Genomic DNA, 23,605 nt, shown 5'->3' on the forward strand with positions numbered 1-23,605 from the left:
TTGGTAAAAAGAGATGTTTGAGACACTAGCTTCCCACACAGACAATAGCTTTCGAATAGTTATCTATGATGACTGTTCCTGGTGTGTATTGTTGTTGTTTGTTGTTGTTGTTGTCAGTGCAAACATATCACTTTTTTTACACCAACCTCAATCTACAGCACACTTTCCCCCCAAGGAAACTGTCCTGACAAAAGTGATTCTGACCCATCTGCAACTCAAAGAAGTGAAGGGGAAAGGGGAGGATAGAAAGCAAAATAGTACCATGTTGGCATGCTTATATAATACCACAGTCTTGCACCTAGACACTTCATATTCTCATGTAGGAAAGAAATGATCTGTGATGGCAGGTCATCTCCTATTACACAAATAAGACATTTCCTCTTACTTATGAGAATGGCATGCCCCTGAGTATATGGAGGCTCTAAATTGTGCCCACGACGCAGCAGAACAAAGTAAAAGATCATGAGAGAGAGAAACTGAGCATCTTCAAAGTTCTCAATTACAACACAAATACTGTATTCAAAGCTTAACTCTAGGACAGACTGATAGGCACAGTTTGAATTAGGAAAACTATGCTCCAGGGAAGACCTTGGAGAACTGAGCCCTACATTCCTTCATTGTCTATTGAAATGATTTATAATAAGATTAGCACCGGACAGGAAGGAAGGCACACTGAGCAGAAATAATTGGTCTGCACAACGGCTGTTTCCTTTGCTATATAGTTGAATTTACTATTCCGCAAAATGCCACTGAATCCTTGTCTGAATAACTCAAGTGCTCATAGTGCTTCAGGCTTGCCTGCTGGGCAATTACTCACACTGTTCAGCATAAAAAGGGTTTCCACTGCACAGACACCTGTTGCGGTTTAGGCTACTTTACATTTGCTTTTGTTAATTTATGTCAAATATAGTACAGCATGAAGCAACTGCAGGAATCGTACAGCAGAGCTAATTCAGATTAAAGCATTCCGAAATGTAACACTGAAAGCCTGCATATATGAATACCTTGCAATATAAATTGTGATTCTAGCACTCCTAGAAGTATAGCAGGCAGGTCGGGTGGGTATCCCAAATATGAAACAGGAACACGTATCAGCTAGTATTTTAGATATACTATTGGTTCCTGGCTTTCAAAGGTTTAGGTGAACAATGCAGACACACCCCACCAACCTACAGACATGTGTGGAAGTTGTTGTTAGTTTTATTCAGCTCCGACCCTCGAGCTGATACGGCTCATCTTGCCTTCTTGAGCCCAGCAGAGTAAAATCCCATAGTCCGCAAAAGAAAGGATGAAGCAGGTATGTCTACATTGCTATACTTTATTTCTAAGCTATACTGAGAACACACAAATATACATCTTGTCTCTGTGAGAAGCAGAGAGCAACTCCCAACAAAGGAACAAGAGAACAAAGAAACAGGAAACCAGTAAACGTCACATCCTGTCTCCCTTTCCCGTGGGAATCCAACAGTATTGAACTGTGGAATGAAAACATAGTCCCATGACTTGCAGCTGCTGCTCAGTGAGGGAAACAGAAACTAACACCTGTGAAGGTTGTGGCTACCTTGTTGACTTTCAAAAAGACTTGGACTTGAGCCACTCCAAATGTAGATCATCTACATAGTTAACTATCTGCACTCCATTCAAGATGCACATATACCTACTTACTTACTTACTTAATTACTTAATTAATTGTGTATACAACCCTCCATCTGTAGATCTCAGGGTGGTTTGCAACATACAAATAAACTACTAATATGTTCCTCTTCAGATTTACAATTAAACCCTGCCAGGGAAGAAAAGGTTCCCATTCCAGTGTACATTGATTAGCACCTATTCTCTGTTTTAGATAGAAGTCCTTCCCAAACTAGTTTGGCAAATGCCGTTGATTAAACCTAGAGCCTTTAGCATTGAAAGCATATAATCTACCACTGAGCTATAGCTAGATTTGATGATTCAGTGTTAGATTCTGTTGTTATATTGATCTCTGAATCATTTTAGTTTAGCTTGTAGGCCCTTGGGGCAGAAAGGAGGAAGTTACAATGCTTTAAATAAATAAAGTGATCAAGGCAGTCAAATCTACTAAAAGCAGCCCACTGTGAACACTTGGTCTTCTCTGAATCTGGATGTTTTTTCTATAGCTCAGCTCAAATCCATGTCTAGCTCTGGAATCTATATTTCATCATTTAATCAGAAGACTATATTGTCAATTCAAGAACTTTCAGAGAGCACTAATTACTTTTGTCATAGGATATGGATTGCCATTGTTCTCAGGTCTCACGAGGCAGACTTTTTCCCTTAAGAAACACACAATAGGTACTTTAGGAGAGATTACACACAACTTAATGAATTGCATAGCCTGCCACTCAGTGCACCTTTCAGTAATCTCAGAAAAATACCGTACATCATAATGTCTTTAGGGAATAATGATTTTTTAAAAAGCAATTTAATAGCTTGCAGATTCAGTTAAAATGTCAGCAGTTAAAATTACTAGTATATTTGTATCAATCCCGAAATACCGCCACCCAGATTTTGGAACCACCACTTGTCTTCTTTTGACACATCACCCAGTAAATCTGTCAATGCTGAAGACAAAAAAATGGTGTTTACAGCTGACACTGGATATAGAGACTTCTCTGGAGATATGTAAAAACTGTAAAGGTAAAGGTACCCCTGCCCATACGGGCCAGTCTTGACAGACTCTGGGGTTGTGCGCCCATCTCACTCAAGAGGCCAGGGGCCAGCGCTGTCCGGAGACACTTCCGGGTCACGTGGCCAGCGTGACATCGCTGCTCTGGCGAGCCAGAGCCGCACACGGAACGCCGTTTACCTTCCCGCTGGTAAGCGGTCCCTATTTATCTACTTGCACCCGGAGGTGCTTTCGAACTGCTAGGTTGGCAGGCGCTGGGACCGAGCAGCGGGAGCGCACCCTGCCGCAGGGATTCGAACCGCCGACCTTTCGATCGGCAAGTCCTAGGCGCTGAGGCTTTAACCCACAGCGCCACCTGCGTCCCACATGTAAAAACTGTACTGCCAAACAAAGAACCTCTTCGGTCACACTTCTGCCAGGAGAAGTGCTGATTTAGGGAGAAATCCTTAGTATGGGATGTCAGATTAATTTATGTCACTTAAATTAAGCCCATACTCCATTCAGGAGAACGGCTGCTGCAGGCTGAGCCAGCCCATGCTTAGAAGGAAAACAAGCTTTAAATTAGAGTTTGGCTTACAGTACCCTTTTTGAGAGATTTTACTTTCTTGGGCTCCATGATCACTGCAGATGGTGACAGCAGTCACGAAATTAAAAGACACCTGCTTCTTGGGAGAAAAGAGATGACAAACCTAGAGAGCATCTTAAAAAGCAGGGACATCACCTTGCAAACAAAGGCCCGTATAGTTAAAGCTATGGTTTTCCCAGTAGTGATGTATGGAAGTGAGAGCTGGACCATAAAGAAGGCTGTTCGCCGAAGAATTGATGCTTTTGAATTACGGTGCTGGTGAAGACTCTTGAGAGTCCCACGGACTGCAAGAAGATCAAACCTATCCATTCTTAAAGAAACCAGCCCTGAGTGCTCACTGGAAGGACAGATCCTGAAGCTGAGGCTCCAATACTTTCGCCCCCTCATGAAAAGAGAAGATTCCCTGGAAAAGACCCTGATGTTGGGAAAGATGGAAGGCACAAGGAGAAGGGGACGACAGAGGACGAGATGGTTGGACAGTGTTCTGGAAGCTACCAGCATGAGTTTGACCAAACTGCGGGAGGCAGTGGAAGACAGAAGTGCCTGGCATGCTCTGGTCCATGGGGTCACAAAGAGTCAGACACGACTAAACAACAACAACACCCTTTTTGCCGAAGTAGGTTCTGCTAGGTTGCTAGGTCATGTGGCCAAGCTAAATGGTGTTAGGATCCAGTTACCTGGTCCTACCCCTGCTAGGAAACCAATTTTTCAGGGTTTACACTAGTATTAAGTTCTGCCAGTTTTAGCTCAGACAACTTAGTCCTGCGTGAAATGGGTTCAGGGAGTTACGCCAAAGGAGGAGATGGAGCAGCCAGGGGCAGCCAGTTCCTGGTTCTCTTCCTCTGGGCAGATGTGTGGATTTGGCCCAGGAAAGATGGTAAGCAAATGGGCAACAGTGCCAGTGGTGAGTAGAAGGTGGCCACTGAAGGAGAGACACATAGAAGAACCCACTGAGATCAAAGTGCCCAAGCCCTATCTGTAGTTATGTACCCATTAATCTATTCAATATATCATCAAATGTTTCTAACTAATAATATATTTTACAGCTTTACTGAGATAATGCAAAAACTATGAGAGAAGCCAAGGGTCAAGTGAAATAAGGAAGTATACCATGTATTAGAAATTACCACGATCTCAAGGAGAGTAATTCTAAGTGAAAGGGTTATTATTAGTTTGTCACAGAGTGAGGAGGAAGGCAGCTTACCTCTGCAATGCTTAGGCCAAATCCATATATTAGTTCTCATCCAATTAACCCCTCCTAATTAATGGCCAGGCTCCCCAAACAGAGTTGTCTAAAAGTGTGCTTGTAATGCAGTCATGTGGGCGAGTGACATATAGGAAGATCATATGACTCAGACAGGCTGGTTAGCTGGCCCACAGAATCATCTTGACCTTGGATACTGTGAGGGCAAAGGGATGGAAATGGGATATGCAAGGGGGAAGTGAGGAATTCCAACCCTGGTTGCAAAGTAAAGCTGTCAGTCAAGTTAGGAAGGAAGATGTCAGTGCAGTAAATTTGTTCCCATTCTGAGGCCCTTTGCTGCCCATTTTCAGGAAGATAGGTTTCCTGACCAAGCATCACAGCACTCTTTCTTTTTAAGGTATGGGGGGACAAACCCAATTCAGTTCACATTTAAAGGTGAACCAACCTAATCTGCACTTTCCGAAACAATATTGCAAAACCTTTCAAAATTTTCACTTCTCCAAAATTTGCAGTGCAGTTCTCCATGAAAGTAATGTGTTTGAAAATGCACGTTAGAGTAAAGCACACATAAAAATGTGCATGTTAGAAAGTAATGCACAACAATGCATTGATCTTGAGAAAACTGCTTTGCAGAAAGACTACATTACGCAAAACCGCATGCAATCATGTGCATGTTAAAGAGAAATTCACAGAAAAATGCTGATGAATTTTCAGAAGGACTTCTTTAAAAAATGCAAACTGCTGTGGAAAGGTGGAAAACGGAACTGAAGATTAGATAAACCAGAAACTGAGAGGAACAATTTCCCCCATCCTTATTATTTCCCTCATTTAAAAATAATAATACTTTATCTTTTGTCATCGCTGCTCTGCTCTTCTGCCTTTTCCCTTCCATTGTGAAAGCCTCATTTTTACAGCAGACTAGATTTGAAACTGCGCCCACAATTGCTCACATCTGCAGGAATGGAAGCCAATGTCTGAGAAGCCAGATCATTATCAATTCCATGCAGAGCACAGAGAAGGAAGGCTCAAGAGAACAAGCTGTCACTGGGCCTACATGAAAATGAAACAAGAACCCTTGTCATTAAAAATGCATGTTAATTCATTACAAGTAATGTTACTTACAAGGTCTAACACTTAGAAAACCTTCTATGATTAGCCAGCTTTTTCCGTAAGAAACAAATACTTGCCAGGTCAGCCTGGAACGGAGAAAGAGAGAAAAAGATCTTTCAGCTAAAAATACCACTCACTGAGGGATAATGATGCCTTGTGCTCTCTGGTTTCCAGTGAGAATCACAGCTAATGCTTCAATTGGGCAGGGGTGCATGGGATGAGAACTGGCTCTTTTCTACGCGCTGCCCTTGAAATCCTTTTAACAAAGGCTATAATGTTAGTATATCATTAAAGAATGTGTATACTATTTGTACTTCAAATTAAAATCTCTGCATTGTTTGCAGTTTGAACAGTGGTGGAGGAAGGGGGTGTGGCCCACCCCAGGTGTCATCACTGAGGGCGGCTGACAAAATGAGTGAGTTTGTTTTTTTAAAAAAATGGGCTCATGAAACTTTTTAGGAGTGACGTGGTGGCTTAGGCACCTGCAGGTTCCGTACTGCCTGAAATGGCAGCGTGGGACTTGCGTCTGCCTACTGCCTCTCCCTCAGCCACCCTACAGCTGAGGGGGAGGCGACAGAGAGGCTCCAAGTGTCAGAGAGGTTTGCCCTGCCCCCATGGGTGGCTTGCCCTGCCACCCCCCCCCCCCCCGGCTGCAGGACACCATCCTGCACCAGGCACCCGAGCAGCTAGCTACGCCACTGTGTTTGAAGCTGCCAGTAAACAGTTACAGTGGTGGAGGAGGGAAGGACCACAATTTACATGGCACATTTCTAATGAAGTCCCTTGACCATTTGCAGTTCTAAGTGTATGTGCAGATCTTTGAACTGTAGACTTCACATGCAATCAGATGGACTTCAGGCCTTGACATCGGAAAAATATTCCATACAGTACATGTGTAATTATTATATACATTATGTATGTATAACTCCTTGATGTTAGTTTTAGATATTTTTTCTATTAGGCTTGCACATACCATTGCTCAGGGATTCTAAGAAACAACAACAACAAGAACAACAACAACAGTGAAGTTTTGAAAACTCCAGTCCACCATTTCAATTCAAAACAGCGTCCAACTTTTTCCAAACACTGACAAAAAAATCTGCTCCTTGATCTCCAGAATCATCATGCAAAATTTGGCTACGATCTCTTAAAAGGTATCCAAATGCATAGCAGACAACCAACTTTCCAAACTATGTAGCAGATATTTAAATACTGACTCCCAAATAATTTGAGATTACAGTCCATACTAAGGCACTATCCCCCAACCTGGTGCCCTCTGGATACTTTGGAATACAGCTGCCACCAGCCCCAGCCTCCACAGGAAAGTCTGTACTAATATTTGTGCGGAGTTGTTTATGGCAGACTTTCGGATTTCTGGCAGTTTTGTCATAGTGGAGGGTCCAGGCTCTTTCTTCCTGTCTGGGGAGGTGGGGGCTGGGGAGAGAAGCCTGTGAAAAAGTTGCATCTGCCTGTTTTAAATTACCAAGGCCTGAGTGTTCTGTGTGCTGCTGATTCTCTAAAAGAGAAGACAGATGATATAAGAAGGGCTCAGCGCATGACCTTCAGCAGTGTTGTTTGCAAGCCTGCCTCTATGCAATTGAATGACAGGCAGGCATATCAAGTGAACTGAACGCTGGTTGAAACTTACCCTTTCCACTCCCTCATGGCTGCCTCCTCCTGCTCTGATCGGGGAAACTTAACAAAATACCTTGCAGGCAGGTCCCTGAGATTAGAAACTGTCATAGGCACATCCTTGCAGAGTGGTTTGTAAGCCTTCCCCAGTCAGAGCAGAAGGCAGGATAAGCAGCAATGGGGGAATGGATAGAATGGGGTAAGACATATTGTGGAATACTCTTCTGCCAGGTGAGTTATGCAGCAGGCTTAGAATTCTTCCTCTGTCTTCCTTTTGGCAACCCGCTAAGGACAGGTGTGTACTTTCACACTATTGTTTGAAAGCTCATGCTGCATTTACTACTGTGATTATTCCCATCCGTGAGTTATCCATTCAGTTTCCTGCAATTCTAATAAACATCCTGAAGGCAGATTAACAGAGTACAAAATCTCCTGACGTGCAAAGAGTATGTTTGCCAAGTATATGGACAAGTCTATGAGTGCATTGCTCTAATGAGATTTCTTGAAACTGGGATCATTTCCCATTCTCATTTGAGACTCAAGGTCTTCCTCAGATGTTAGTCCCCATGGAGTCATTAGAGAAATATGGTTGTACAATTAGATGTTTTAGAAATGTCTATTAAATTGAACAAGGTGGTATGTGCCCGTAAGTCATTCATTAGTACAGTGTTATAATGGCAAGTTGGCTTGATTGCCAGTGTAGAAGCTAAGAAACTCTTCAGCATTTTCTGAATGAAACTGATTTTAATTGCCAAGTACTTTAAATGTCACATTGTTGCAATCTCTTGTTGCAGCTGACAGCATCAAAGCATTGCCAGGTGTACTGTACTTCCATTTTTCATTATCTCAGGAGTTAGTCATAGTATAAGATTTTTGAATGAGGGTTTTTCACCTCTTATATGTGGAGCTACATCTCAAACTTCGTAAGTACAGGGACCACATTCCAATTATAGCTAAAGCGAATGTTAACTGCTGAACTCCTAATAAGCCTACCGTATTTTTTTCCTTGATTTGACTGGATTGGTCTGGCTCCAGAAATACATTTCCTAAGGGACCTGTTACAGTAGCATAGATGGAGATGATTTTTCACAAGTTATAGCTACAGCATTACTGCAGTGTGAACATACACACAATCATAATATTGTTGCCTTGCCAGGAATGTGGGTGATGATTTTGTGTCAAGGACCCCCATGACCGGCTTTGCCCAAATGGTTGCAGGACTCTAAATATTACAACAGGGTTGTGGGATAACCCACAGAAAAGCAGTTGTCACAGTGCTTCTATAATTTTTTTAAGCAACTTTAACATTTAATGTAGCCTGATCTTTCAGAGCTCTGAAGGAATTTATCTTGGGAGCTTACTGCAGAAAAATGTGCATTGAGATGGAAGGGAAGCAATAAGTCATCTAGATCAAACACTTCCCCTAAGACAAGCTATTTTATATCTAAAGCATTTTTGATGGATCTATTGATTCCCCTCCCTTTGTCTTGAAAACCTTCCAGGAAATATTATACAGCTTTCCATCGTAACCAACAGCAATTCTGTATGTGCATATATCATTACCAATAAAGTTCAGTACACTTAAGCTTTGCATGCCGCCCTTTGGCAATGTGTAATGTATGAGCAAATTCTTTCAAAAGGGCTGGTTCACACATGTAGAATCATAGCTTGATGACTATAGCATATGTGAATGAGCCATCACAGTGAAGTCTTCTTCTGCAAATAGCAGGATTGTGTCTAATCCAGCCAACTGTATTCCCACTATACTACAAGTCCTATAATATGCACACCCAAATAATTGAAAGATCGTTGAACCACATGCTTCTACAATGTAGCATTCTGTTCAGCCATGCACTAGTGAAAGTCTAAACAAACTTCAGATTTCAGATAATTCTGTGATATAAAATGTATTAATGAAAGGTTTCAACTGTTGAAACAGAAGCAGACACTGAGGGAGTTCATGCTGTTTGTTACTGGTAAGAATGCCTATGTCTGCTTTAGTGGGGGAGAAGGAAGGACAGAAGTTGATGGGATAAATCTGTCCTGCACATCTGTCCAACTACCCAATAGCAAACAGGCTGAGTGCTATGAGAATTGGCAAGGTGTTTCCCCTATCCAGCATATCCACCCAGCCAAGAGTGCAATGGCACTTCAAAGGCCTTTGGGATAACCACAGTTTGTTATGTCACAGCTGAGTGTAAGTGACCATCTGTGAGGCACCTCAGTCTTAACCATGGTTAATGCTAACTATGGCTTAGCATGACATGCAGACGAGGCATGGAATGGAAGCTAAAAATACTACCAAACAGTAAAAATGAAGAAAGGTGGTGTAAAATGCACATTGGCTATGCATTACCATAGTAACTGTCGACAATTCAACAACAGCTTTTATCTTTCAAAAAGAAATAAATCAAAATTAGAATGAATCTAAAGTAGGAAGATGCACAAGGATCTGCTGCCAATTGCTCTCTTTCCACTGGCTTAGGACAATCAAGTTAAGGGGCCTGCACAGTCTCTCTGAAAGCACCTCATTAGTTATATCCTTTGGTTCGTGGTGAATAATGTCAGCAGGTATTGATATTATTTAATTCAGAAATGTCAGGCTTAATTAGAAATGGACAGTGAGAAGCTACTTAGCATAGATTTGAGACCACTGACTTACCCATTGGGCTGAAACTGTAGCCATCTATCAATGATTTTAACAACATTTTAGAACTCACTGCTCTTCTCTGTGTTTTCTAAAAGCAGCAAAGACATTTAGGACAAAGCAAAGCATAATGGGACCATTAGGCAGATTACTGAGCAAATTACTAGGGTTTTTTATGCATTCCTTTGAAGCATCCTATCAAGAGCACAGTGGGCCATTATCTTGAAACCTGAGAGCCACAGCTGATGAATGAGACTAGAGAATTGACAATGTTGAGTACTGGGAAGGATGTTTCATTTTTAAAAATATATATATGAATTGCTTTGTAACAGGGAACAGGCTCCTAATATTGATGATATTTCATTATGCGTCAGAAGAAGAACAATATATATCCAAACTGGGAATGGATTTGCATTTGTCCTGTAGATAAGCGGGGGCCTTTTTCAAAAATTACAATATATCTAACTCTCAGGAACCCTCTTTAGGCATTCAGCCTGAATATGTGAGGGCAAAAGTACATAGAGGCAAGGAGGCACATGCAGATACCTAGCATGTGTGCTAGGCATGCCTACTCCACCCCAGTCTTCATGTGGGCAGCACAAAGATCTGAAGGTAAGTACCTTAGAACATGCTTTCAAGCCTTCTGGAGATTGGCGATCTTCAAGTTTCTGAAGTGCAAGGAGGTCTAGAAGAGTGCTGAAGGCAAAGGGGTTTGCAAGTTCCCTTCTGACCCATGCACTAAATCTACAAAGGTTAGGAGTGGAAGGGTTGTACCCAGAAACATTGTGTGTGTTTGCAGGAGGATGACACCCACTATTCTACCCCGTTCTTTCCTTGCATGCTCAAGCTGAACACTTCAAGAGGGCTACAATTAACATGCCTTGCACACCAGTAGTTCAGTGATACTACCTAGTGAAACTCTGATGCTCCAAAATATACCCTAGAGTTCACGGAAATTCCTACTGCCCATTTTTTGCTAATGTTTTGGACAGAGGTGCACTTCCATAAAAAAATGAACAGTTCAGTCCCTTAAGTGATACAGTTCATTAAAACTATATTGTGGTGGGAATGGACAGTCCCTGCAGAAAAAATAATAATGAAGGTAGTGTGTAAAAAGAAACAAAAACTGCCTTGAGATTGTAGATAGAACTTGAGTTATACCAACAGAATGTGTATTAAATATGTATTTCCTAAAGTTCACCTTGTTATTTAGGGTGGTCTTGCCTTTCAGTTGTTAGATAAAAGAAACCAATGTTATTTGCTGTTTGTATAAAGTCCCTTAGCTGAGACAGACCTGCTCATGTTGATGATTTTTCAAACACTGATTTACTTAGCACATGTGCATCTTGTCCTTCCATGGAACACAGGGCAACACACACAGAGGTTGTTATTTGATCCTTAGAAGAATACAGTTGCATGTGGAGACAGTGGATTACCCATGGCTACCTAGCAAGTTTCATGGCTGGGGAGAGATTTCAAACTGAGTTTTCCACATTGAGTTCTAATGGCCGGACCATAGTACCGTATTTTTCACACCATAGGACGCACTTTTTCTCTCCTAAAAAAGCAAGGGAAAATGTGTGTGCGTCCTATGGAGCGAATGCAGGGGGGAGGCAGTCGGGAAAAGCCCCCAAGAGCTGCACACAAGCTCCATGCGCTCTTGCGGGCTTTTCCCCAGGAGGGAGAAGGGACTGACTGGCCGCATCAGTTGCTTCTCCCACCTCCCAGGAAAGCCAGAAGAAGCTGTGCAGCCCTTTTAAGGTGTGCGCAGCTTCTGCCAGTTTTGCAAAAGGTGAGGGAATCCCCCCACCTCCCAGAAAAGCCAGGAAAGCCCTGCGCAACCCCTCCGGTAAGGAGAGGCTGCACGGGGCTATGGATTCTTTAGCCCCGTGCAGCCTCTCCCAGGAGGGAGAGGCTGCTCGAGGCTAAAGAGGAAGCCAAAACAGTGAGCGGGATCCATCCTGCTCGCTGCCTTGGCTTCTTCCATAGCTGCGTGCAACCCCTCCGGCAAGGAGAGGCTGCACGGGGCTGTGGATTCCTTAGCCCCACGCAGCCTCTCCCGGGAGGGAGAGGATGCACGGGGCTAAAGGGGAACCCAAAAAAGCGAGTGGGATCCATCCCACCCCCTGCCTTGGCTTGCTCCATAGCTGCGTGCAACCCCTCCGGCAAGGAGAGGCTGCACGGGGCTAAAGGGGAAGCCAAAACAGCGAGCGGGATCCATCCTGCTCGCTGCCTTGGCTTGCTCCATAGCTGTGCACAACCCCTCCGGCAAGGAGAGGCTGCACGGGGCTATGGATTCTTTAGCCCTGCGCAGCGTCTCCTGGGAGGGAGAGGCTGCACGGGGCTAAAGGGGAAGCCAAAACAGCGAGCGGGATCCATCCTGCTCACTGCCTTGGCTTGTGCCATAGCCACGCGCAACCCCTCCGGCAGGGAGAGGTTGTGCGCAGCCTGTACGCTGCTCTTTGGGGCTGGGGGAAAAATATTTTTTTTCTTGATTCCCCCCCTAAAAACTGGGTGCACCCTATGGTCCGGTGCACCCTATGGTGCGAAAAATACGGTAGCTTTTCCTTTGAGCAAATTATCTCTGCGCCTCCTTTGTGCTGCTGATGTTAACATTTGATCATTATCAACGTAGGATGCTCATGAGAGGGATTCGCTTAAATGGAAGGAGCATTCAGACCAATGAAGGCTTTTGTTTTGTTTTTACCATTCACATTACGAATCAATTGAAGCAAGAGCTGCTTTAAGCCTCATGTGTAAAGAAGTCATTTGTTTCTATTCTCCAGATCCCCACTCAGTGTTGCCAAGAATCATCACACATTTGGAAGTGCTCATTAGATGTCTACTAATATATGATTATCACATCATCCCTGCCTCATAGTCAAAGAGTAGCTTAATCCACCTCTGCCTGCTCAAACCCTCCCCATGCTGCCATGTGCACAGGAGACACTCTTGGAAAAAGTGCGCACCTCAGAATCAAACTAGATGACTTGTTACATGTGTGAATGCATTAATGTGCATTTCTGTTAAATAACAGTGTTGGGGGAGAAAAAGACTTGGTGCATAAGGAGGGACTAAATGTAAGACTGAAATGCATGCTAGCGATCACATATACAGAATTTTATAATTATATGATGGAAGATGAAATGTTGTCAATGTAAAAAATAACACACACACACTCCAAACAGTAGAAAAATTGCTACAAGTGAATCCTGTTGCAGTGGTCTGACTAGCCCCAAAAACAGGATGGGGAATGCAATTGGTTGTTATGGATTTTTCTTCTTCTAATATTGGAAAAGAAAATGGAGATGAAGTGACCTAATATCTTCATGAATTTAATTTAACACAGGTATGGTTAGAACACTTGAAGACTCCATTATTCCTGACAGGTGTAAATGTTCCGACTGCATGTGAGATGCAAACCTTCCCAATGTGTTTGATCTTGCTCCCCACACAGCTGTACTTCAATTACAAGGCAAATGTATTTTAATCATTAGAAAATTCATCAACTAAGAAAAATGCCTGAAGTGCAGATTTCAGCCAAAGTTTGGAAGAAGAGAAATATGAGAGATGAATGGCAGAAAGAAGCACACATCCGAATTGATATTCTCTTCCTCAAGAGGCTCTCTTTCCAAGAATGAAAGAAATCCCCACTAAAAAGATTTAGTTTTGCAAGGAGACATGAACCATTTTGCCAGGGAAGTGCTTTGCATATGCTATAGGTACAGGCAATGCTTCATTAAAGTATTACTGTTATGATCAAGCATCGCTCAAAACAAAGATATAAGAGTGGCTGCACTGGAGCTTCAAAGCTGCCTTGCAAATGTAAGGAGAATTTTGCTCTTCTGCTTGCTCAGTTTGCATTTTTAATTTTGTTACAGGAAAGAGAGAATCAAAGCACCCAGTCAGTCCTTTGAAAATGTTCAGTTCCCATAAAAGACTCAGCATGTATTTATCATACAAACGTCCTCCTTAATTTTCTCATGCCTCAGTCTACCTTTCAATCCACTTGAAATATTTAACATCTTTCTTACAAGAAGAACTGAATACCGCAGTCAAAATACATTTTATCTTTTTTTATTAGATGAATGGACCTCAAAGTGTCAGATAACCCTCCCAAATGTGCTAGGGAACAGGTCACCTATATATGAGGTTGCCAACCTCTGAGTTTTTCTTTTTAAAAAAGGTCTTCTTCTTCTTCATAAAAGTTGTATACCATACTTCATCTGAAGAGCACCAGTAACACCCCCCAACACATTTAAAAGGACATAGACTGTTAATCAGCCAAAGAAATATTTTCGCGTAAAGATATGTAATGTAGGTGCCAGGCAAGCTCCCTGGGGAGAACATTCTACAAAAAGGCACCTGGTGGGGTCTGGTGGGGACTCTACAGTACAGACAGCCCTGTCCTCCATTACTCCAGAAGGCAAGACTAGATCTAATGGGCTTAAGCTGCAAGAGGGCAGATTTTGGCTAAAAATTATGAGAAACGTCTTGATGGCACACCAAGTTTGACAATTTTGTCAATTATTTAGAATTGGGGCAGTGCGGTATCCCTTGCTGGAGCTTTCAGAGCAGAGGTTGAGCAGCCATTTGCTTGAACTTTGGATTTCCTGCATCAAGGGGGCTCAACCAGACAGCCTACAAGAACCCTAATAAGAATATGAGAAGGTCTCTACCGGAAAAGGCCAAAGGCATCTCTGGTCAAGCATAGTGGCCCACCAGATACCAACATGAAACTCACAAGCAGAATTCTCTCACTTTTTATCCCCAGAACCTGGCATTCAGATGTATACCACCTCTAATACTGGAGGTAATATAAACTTCATGATCACCAGCCATCTCTATGATTCTATCACAGATCAGGAGGCAGCGTCAAGTAGTAGACCTCAACGGGAGCACAGGCAAGGGCTGCGCAATCCCCAAGAGAAGCCAGAGCAAGGCACATGTTCAGTAACATGAATTTTGAAATGCTAGTCCCAGCTCTACTTTTCCCTGTACTTTCAAGATTAAAATAACACTACTGAATCACTTGAGATTTTGCAGCCAAGAGCAAAGATTCCTTTTAGTAGTGCGAGGTTACTTTCATTCCAGAGGCATTAGCAGAAGAGCTGAGAAGATACAAAGTCACTTCATGATGAAAAGGAAAATGTCCTGTCTGTGCAGACACACGTGGAGGTGGCTGTTCATCAGGGCATTTCCTTTATCACATATGCAGGTACTGGCCTTGCCCCCCCCAATTTTCACCTCTACACTAGATCAGATGTATTCTTCTGTATTTGACTTGCATGCTTCCTTACGCCTTTTCCCCAGTGTACACAGAAAGTAACATCTGAACCAGAAGACCTGTTTTCTCTAGATAATAAACCTGCTTTGTTTTAAATATGTAACACAAAGAGCAACAGGTGGTGGTGGTGATGAGGAACTTCTGGAGACAAATGCAGCTCTAGAAGTCTCTTTATCTGGTCTTTCTTAGGACCCTCCCTGGGTCACAACTCCTCCCCAGCCACACGGCTTATTGGTCCTGCTTTGCACCTTCATTGGGTGTTTTTGATTGGCTGCAATGAGTCCTTTGAACTCTGATAATGCTTTCTGGATGGAGACAGAGGATGTATGCAACTGTGCATAGAAAGAAAAGAAGACCGAGAGGTGATATGTTAGCCAGCCATCTTCAAATAGCTAAAGGTCTGTCACATGGAAGATGGTGTTAACTTGTTTTATGCTGCTCCAGAGGATAGGACCCAAATCAATGGATTCAAATTACAAGAAAGGAGATTCTGATTAAATGTTAGGAAGCACTTTCTGACAGTAAGAGCTGTTCAGTAGTGGAATGGTCTCCCTTGGGAGGTGCTGGACTTTCCTGCTTTGAGGTTTGCCAGCAGAGATAGGATGGTAATCTGTCAAGCAAGCTGTAGCTGTGATTCCTGCATGGCAGGGCCTGGACCAGATGGCCCCTGGGGTCCCTTCCAAATATCATAGAATCATAGAATTGTAGAGTTGGAAGGGAACTGAAGGGCCATCTAGTCCAACCCCCTGCAATGCAGGAACCTCAACTAAAGCATCCATGACAGATGGCCATCCAACCTCTCCTTCTCCTTCAACCACCAATGAAGGAGAGTCTACAACCTCCCAAGGGAGACCATTCCAATAGAATTCTAAGATTCTATACTTGGCCTACTGTACAAAAATCTGCCCACTTCTGTCTCTGGTCCTGACCACCACTCTCATGAGACACCTGGAAAGTAGCCCAGAAGAGAATGTGGCCCTTGATGTAAAAAGAGAGAGGAAAGGGTACCCTTCCTCCTTTAAGGCATGAGAAATGATGTAAAGTTCCCCAAGGAAGAGCCTCACTAGCTCAAAACATTTGAATTATTTTTATTAGAAGTGTTTTTCTGAACACCTTTGCTGTCTGTAAAACAAATGAAATGTGTGTTGGGATTGATACACTAGGTGAGCTAGAGCTACAGTCCAATGCTCACTTGCTCCACAGTAGGACATACTCCTGAGTAAATATGTACATGATTGTCAGGATTGTGGCTCTTGTCTGCAACACACACACACACACACACACACACACACACACGGGTGGGGAGATTATAACAATGATCACCCTAGAAAACTAGTCCAGCAAAATCTTCATCTCTATTATATTACATTCCTTTTTAAAAATGTGACCTTAGTTGCATGTAATAGAAAGTTCTATTTGGTAGGTAGTAAAGCTGAAGCAAAAATAAACCAATTCTTGCTTGTAAAAGACTTAATAGGGACCTGTAGAGCTAGAGCTTTATTGCTAAAGACTGTGACTTTTAAAACACACACATCAGCAGTTTTCAATCTACACATTCCCAAGCTGCTAATGAATCTTTCAGAAACCCATCGGCTAAATGAAATAGTCATTCCTGTGACTGTCAGTCAATTCTTTTCACCAGAAGGTTTCATTTTAGATGGTCTTTTGTTCTGCTTTTTCATGGCAATCTATTTGTTCAGTGCTGTTTTGCTTTCCTGAGCTCTTCCTAGGCCTGTTTTTCGTAGCCAACAAACACAAGAGATGTAATTAAACTTAATTAAAAGGGTAACGAGGAACATATTTTGTGTACAAATCCCCAAACACTGAATTTCTGTGTATTGTTTTTAAGAAAGCAGTGGCAACATTAATTGCCTATTATGCTCAATTTACAGATAGAAAGAGGCTACTGATTTTCCTTACCCAATCGGCTATCCCCCCCCTTTTTTCAGTCACCTGCAAAATTGATATGAAGTCCTTTTACTGAAGGTTTGGAGTCATATAGTTCTGACTCATAAATCTCTGTTGAGCCCACAAGTAACAGCATTTGATTAATAATTGACATGCTCCTCATTTTAATGGCTGCTGTGCTAAAGATTGCTAATTAAATGGTTGCTAATTAAATTATTTTCTCCCTTTGATGAAATAGCATTTAAGATCACAAAATGTCATAGCTCATCCTCACATTAAATAATCAATGCCTGGCAGATGCTTTGAAAACAGTTGGGAAGAAATCTTTTTTAAAAAAAATCAAGGAGACTGCACAATGGTGGTTATGATCTACTGGCTAAAATAGAAACAGATAGCATGGCTATTTAATATAATTTCATTATTTTTAAAGGGCCAAACCATTTATATTTAAACTCCGGAAAACTGAATCTATGAGAAATAAGGAATAGCAAAGTTGCTTTCATTTTAACTAATGAGGATTCTGTATTACCAGGCTTTTACAAACAATTAAGCTGTGAATATCTAAGGTATTGTTATGAAGTTTATAGAGCCTCTTAAAAATGATCTTTTTGTGGGAGAGGTTAAGCATTCAACTGGATTTATTATGGATATTTTAACTTGGATGTTCTTGGTAATATTTAAATCACAAACAACAAGAAGAACAACATAAGAAATCCATTTCCCATTTTAAAACAATCATATTAGAACATAAGAAGTACCTCATTTTGCCTGTCCTAATTCCTTGCATGGCTCTGGATTTTAGCTCTGACCAATGGTTTAAACAATTAGTGATGGATCTCTTTAATAACCCCAAATTGACATCTGCTAGTCTAGCAAACATGAAAATATAACCCAAATCATTATTGTCGGTTTTATTCCTGCATTTAATCTTGTATAAAGCCAAACCATACTCATTCAAAGTTAGCAAGCCAATAAGTGTCAACAGTTGCACACATTAGATCTCCAGCCATAGATTTCCATGGCTAAATCTGAAAGTATGCTGAAAGAGTACAGTAGCTACAGAAACACTAGTAGAATAGCTACTTCCTCCAACTATTGCTTTGCTGCAAGTAGACACTTCACTAGTCCTTAGTTCTAATAAATTCTTTGGTTTCAGTTTGGAAAGCTCTGCAGTAGAGGCTGCCCTAAGGTCCCATGTATAATACATGGCACTGACTTTCCGAGTCATTGGGCAGAATTAGAAAAGAAGAGGTTAACCTAGATAGTTAGCTTTCTAGCAGCACATACACTACAAGGGCAAAGAGACCATTGCCCCAGTATAATCAACCACTTTCCTTTCTTAATGGGCAATTACAGGTAACTGACAACTAAAAGATGGCTTTTACACTTGTAAATTCAGTTGCTTTGATATTTTGAAGCTTTCCCCAGGAAAATAGGCTCTTTCTGGCTAATTGAAGGACCTTACTGAGTCTTCTTTCCCACTCCTGGTCTCTGTGGTTTCATTTGTGAATTGGTACAATGACTCACACTAATTTAGATAATAAGGCACTATGGACAGCCATATTATATGGACAAAATGCCTACCCATTCTAAATGGGTTCATTTCTTACAATGCTTTGCTAATTATTGCAGTCATTATTACCTTATCTATTTTTCCCCTTCTCTCAAATGACCTAGCTTTTAAAACTAATAAAAATGGTATCAGGTAAGTAAATACAAAGAAGAATCAAGGACCCACTACAAAAATGATTGCATCAATTGGACTAAATATGGATGAGAACTTCAACTCACAGAATGAACACATTTAGACATGATTACGCTGCGTTTCTACATATACATTTTACTTGACATAGTTGAAAACTGCTGCTATGCCAAGGGACCAACATGCTCAGTTTACTGAAAAAACATAAAAATTCCAGTCTATGAGGCAAACCAGGGCCTCTACATACTTCTTCTTAGCCTTGCAGAACAACTCTAGGAATCTTTTAATTTTTTATCAAACCTGATTTTTTTATTAAAAAAATCCCCATCCACCTGCATAAACATCACCAGCTGTACTGAGCTACCCCTTCTTCAGGACGATTTGCAGCAGGTGGTGAAAAATATTTCTCTTCCATTCCTAGAAGCAGGCTTATTCCTGGGCCAGATGTGCATGTTTCCCAAAGGAAGCCAGCGCCAATGAAATAAATGATTATTTCTGCATTCTAAAGAAATAATTGTGCATACCCTCCCACAAATGCACAAGACCATGTAGTTTGCATAAATGATTAAAAGTGTGTTTCTATCTTTCTACGGATATGCTTGTGCAGGAGGTGAAGCAAATGTTTTCATATGCGAGTCCTTCAATTTTGCCTCTAGGCAAAAGAAGGTTTCCTGACAAACTCAAAACATAAAGCATATGCATAAACAAGCATTAAAGTGTTATAGGAGGCAGGTGCAATCTTTGGCACTGAAAGAGAAATTGAAAATCAAGAGAAGTATCTCTGCTGCTCCCAGCTATTAGCCATATAGCCATGGTGGATATGGATGCCAGAAGTATGGAGCTTCTCCACTGATATGCCACCAGCCATCCAATCTGGAACTGTGGTGCCATAAAAATGACCTTAACTTGCAGAAACGTTCTTAGATTTTAATTTAAAAATTGGCACAATCTTCTAAATGCATTTCATATCATAATCCAAAATAGGTTTTTTTTTTAAAGGGAAAGATTATCCAGCTGGCGGCATCGTCTCTGCTTTCATATCCTCTTTTTTAACTCGAGTTAAGACAATATCTAGGCTGTTGAATAGAGTAAATTACTGTGGCAATATGTGAATTGTATAAGGTGGCAATGTAAGAATGTAACAATCTGATTTGCTCAGCAAACAGTGACTTACAGAGAGTAATATTTGGATGGCGCTGTGAATGACCTCTAGGTATTGGAAGTCAATGATGCAGCCTGTCACAGAGACATAGGAAAAATCATCTAACATCCCAGGAGCTGAAGGACGCACCACTCTTCGTATGCAGCCTGGTCCATGTTCTCGCCACCAGGATCGGTGCATTGAGATGTTAAAAGTCATGAGATCAGTTTCCTAACAAACAAAGAGAGAAGAAAGGTGAAATCTTTCTGTTACAGTGGAGCTCATGCTTTTCTGACATATAGGCCCAGTTCCGATGTAAGGTTTTCTGATCATATGCTAAGTTTGCATGCTCTCTGACACTTTAAGACCATAAAGCACACATGGGTAGCATTAACCATGGCTAGCATTAATCTCAGCATAGACCTAATACTGTACTATGGTTAATACAGAAAACTAAAGGGAGAGAACAACAAACATATGTACCCTGTCTCTTAAGAACAGGAAACACTGCATCTGCATAAGCTGTACTCAGGTGTTCACTAAGGTGTGGGGAACCTTTGGCCCTCCAGATATTGCTGAATGACAACGTCCACCATCCCGGGCCATTGGCAATGTTGGCTGGGGCTGATTGGAACTGTAATTCAGCAACCTCTGAAGCAGCACATCTGCTGTTGACTACAGACCTGTAAAATGGCCCTCTAAAGTTCTTCTTTTGAATATTTGGCAAGCACTTTTTTGCTTTTGCTTTTAGAAAGTTGCTGAAGACATTTCCTTCTCCTCAGTTGTGGTCTTTTATCCTTTATTTCTTTGCTACTTGTTCCATGCATCCATCCATCCATCCATCCATCCATCCATCCATCCATCCATCCCTCACTCTCACTCTCACTCTCACTCTCACTCTCACTCTCACTCTCACTCTCTCTCACACACTTGTATTACTGCTTCCTATTCTCTCCTCTTCCCCTCATGAGCTGGCTAACTGGGTTATTTTTACATTTTGTAGAGTGCCCATTGTGTCATAGGTGTTAAATAAATTATATAAAATGATGATAATGATCTGCTGGAATAAAGCCCATTGAAGAAAATGAACCCTTCAACAGCAAAGTGTTCAGATCAGATGGCCTCATTAGAATGATAGATTGACTCATTAGATTCTCATCACTTAATAGTGCATTGTAGTGCTATTAACAACGGAATATTTCTCCTCCCTTGCACAGTGTCATTAGTATTGAGAAGCTGGATATAAACTACTCTTAACTATTCCCTTTGGTGGCTGACTATTCCCATAATAATGCAGAAACAGCAATGGAGAGCAACAACCACCATAAGAAATGTATATGCTGCCATTGCATTGCTGACGATGTAGGGATCACTCTAGTACACTACTGAAAATGGGAAAATGGAAACATTTGAAATCCAAAACATTCACATCCATAACAAACAATGGCCCCTGGAGTGCATGTGGACTACACCTCACACATGTGTGCTCAATTTGATATACTCCTCCTTCTGGTGCTTCACTCATAGGGTTGGAGGAGAATTTAGTTTGGTCTGAAGTTTTAAATGCAATTCTTGGCTCAGACCATACCAAAGTGCATAGAAATGTGCAACTGAAAACAATATACATTTAGAAAAATGCAGACAGAGATTTTAAAAAATTGTATTTAAGTCAATATTTAAATAAAAATTTCCATTTTGGATTTTTTAAACATCACAGGTTAATGCAGAAATGAGATGGGACAGACTTATGAAGGAACACATGTAAAATTGGCATTGGCCAGAGATAGAGTGATATATCAATCCCAACTCAATAAACCTTTAAAGTTTGTTAAGACTAATCTGAAAATCATAATATCCTACGATAATGTTCAAAGTATCACAGTAATTAGGTCAAGGACTTTTTACTACATTCTTTTTGCCCAATTAAAAAGAAATATTGGTCATTGGAAAGATGGGGTGCCATCGTTATAGATTAGGAGTCTTTGTACTTAGTTTGAATATGCATATGGTCAGATTGTTATTCTAATTGTTTGTCAGCATTAAACTTACCTTTAATGAAAAATTAAACTGAAAACCCTCAAGGGGAAAAATCATATTCAGGCTACACTCCTAAACACACTTATAGCTATTTATTTCAAAATACATATATGTAGGACTGAGATGTCAAAATCACACTTTTAAAAAATTGTTTTAAAAAATGCAACATTCAACATTTGCATCAAGGCTACTGTTCTAAGCAAGATTGTGCAACCATACACATACACAAAAACTGAAAACAAAACTGAACAACATTTTAAAGCATATAATGAAGTCTGATATCCATTAGAAAAACTCACCATCATTACTTCAGTCTGTAACAAGATGAATATCATGTCCATAACACTGATACTACTAACCCCCAATGTCACTTGTCTACCATTAACATTATAAACATTACAGATAGGTAGCCGTGTTGGTCTGCCATAGTCAAAACAAAAAAATTTCCTTCCAGTAGCACCTTAAAGACCAACTAAGTTAGTTCTTGGTATGAGCTTTCGTGTGCATGCACACTTCTTCAGATACCAGGTATCTGAAGAAGTGTGCATGCACACGAAAGCTCATACCAAGAACTAACTTAGTTGGTCTTTAAGGTGCTACTGGAAGGAATTTTTTTTTGTTTTGATTATAAACATTAGTGAATGACAGGCACATATATTATACACAAGCCCTTTAAACAAATTTAAGAAGACTCCCAAGTTAGAAACATCAACACTTTTCTCCTCCACATCTCCATCACATTAGAAGACAGGATAGTGACTGATCATATTCAGCAACTGCATAGAACCAGCTGAGTATTAATTCAAACAAGACGTGTAGTATTAGGCTGAATCATATTACTGCCATGTCCGGTGAAATATGGGTACATGGACAGTGAATTTGGTGAAAGGGCATGTTGTACCAAAAAGCCCCCACAGCGAAGGCTACTAGCAAAGAGAGGAGGCCAGAGCTAGGAATCTTGGGTTCTCAAAACCCTCATCTTCACAGTTCCAGAACTATCTCTAGAAATATCAACTCTACTGGTGTTGAAAGTGCCATCATGAAGGGTAAGTGAAGATAGAGTTGCCAGGGACCCTGAATGTGTGATGTAGCTAAACTTTCCATCAAAGAATGTGAACTCCAAGACATAGACGGCCACTGCAAGAAACAGAATTTTGGCTTACATCCGGGGTGCTTTTCAATCCAGAGGTCACATTCCCTTCTGAGGCAAAAATGGGCAAAGCAACAATGGTGAATCTTACCTTTGTACAGTAGGCTAGTTTCTACACACACTTTAATGATGATGATGATGATGATGATGATGATTTCTTTGTACCCCACCCATCTGGCTGGGTTTCCCCAGCCACTCTGGGCGGATTCCAAAAAAGATTAAAAATACATCAAAACATCAACCATTAAAAACTTCCCTAAGCATGCACTCTTATCCCCCATTGGGGCAAGCTACAAGCATCCTCAGAATTCAGCAACACAATTTAGTCAGGCATGAACACTCAAGGAGGGTGCAAGACAAGGCCAGCTAGTGGCATGGGAGTGGTGTGTAGCTGTGGAGGGGTGTGGCCTGGGCAGGGTGCTGAGGACCAGATTGAAAGGCCTGCTGGAAGGCTGCATTTGGCTCCCTAGGCCTGAGGTTCCTTGTCTCTGGGCTACATGGACTCTCAGTCTCATCCAGAAGCAGTATTTTTTTATTCTTATGAGCAGATACCA

General features: G+C 41.4%; 1 protein-coding gene across 2 annotated transcripts in view; it reads right to left on the reverse strand.

The window, feature by feature from the left end:
* The window catches only part of NKAIN3 (sodium/potassium transporting ATPase interacting 3), a 210,017-nt gene that overhangs the window by 49,844 nt on the left and 136,568 nt on the right, over nt 1-23,605 (reverse strand). For both annotated transcript variants that reach the window (XM_083748104.1, XM_083748105.1), the window contains exon 4: nt 19,898-20,095. In XM_083748104.1, coding sequence (XP_083604230.1) covers nt 19,898-20,095 — 198 coding nt within the window. The remainder of the gene's footprint in view (nt 1-19,897; nt 20,096-23,605) is intronic.

The sequence above is a fragment of the Podarcis gaigeae genome, assembly GCF_964106915.1.
Source record: "Podarcis gaigeae genome assembly, chromosome: 7".
Classification (NCBI taxonomy): Eukaryota; Metazoa; Chordata; class Lepidosauria; order Squamata; family Lacertidae; genus Podarcis; species Podarcis gaigeae.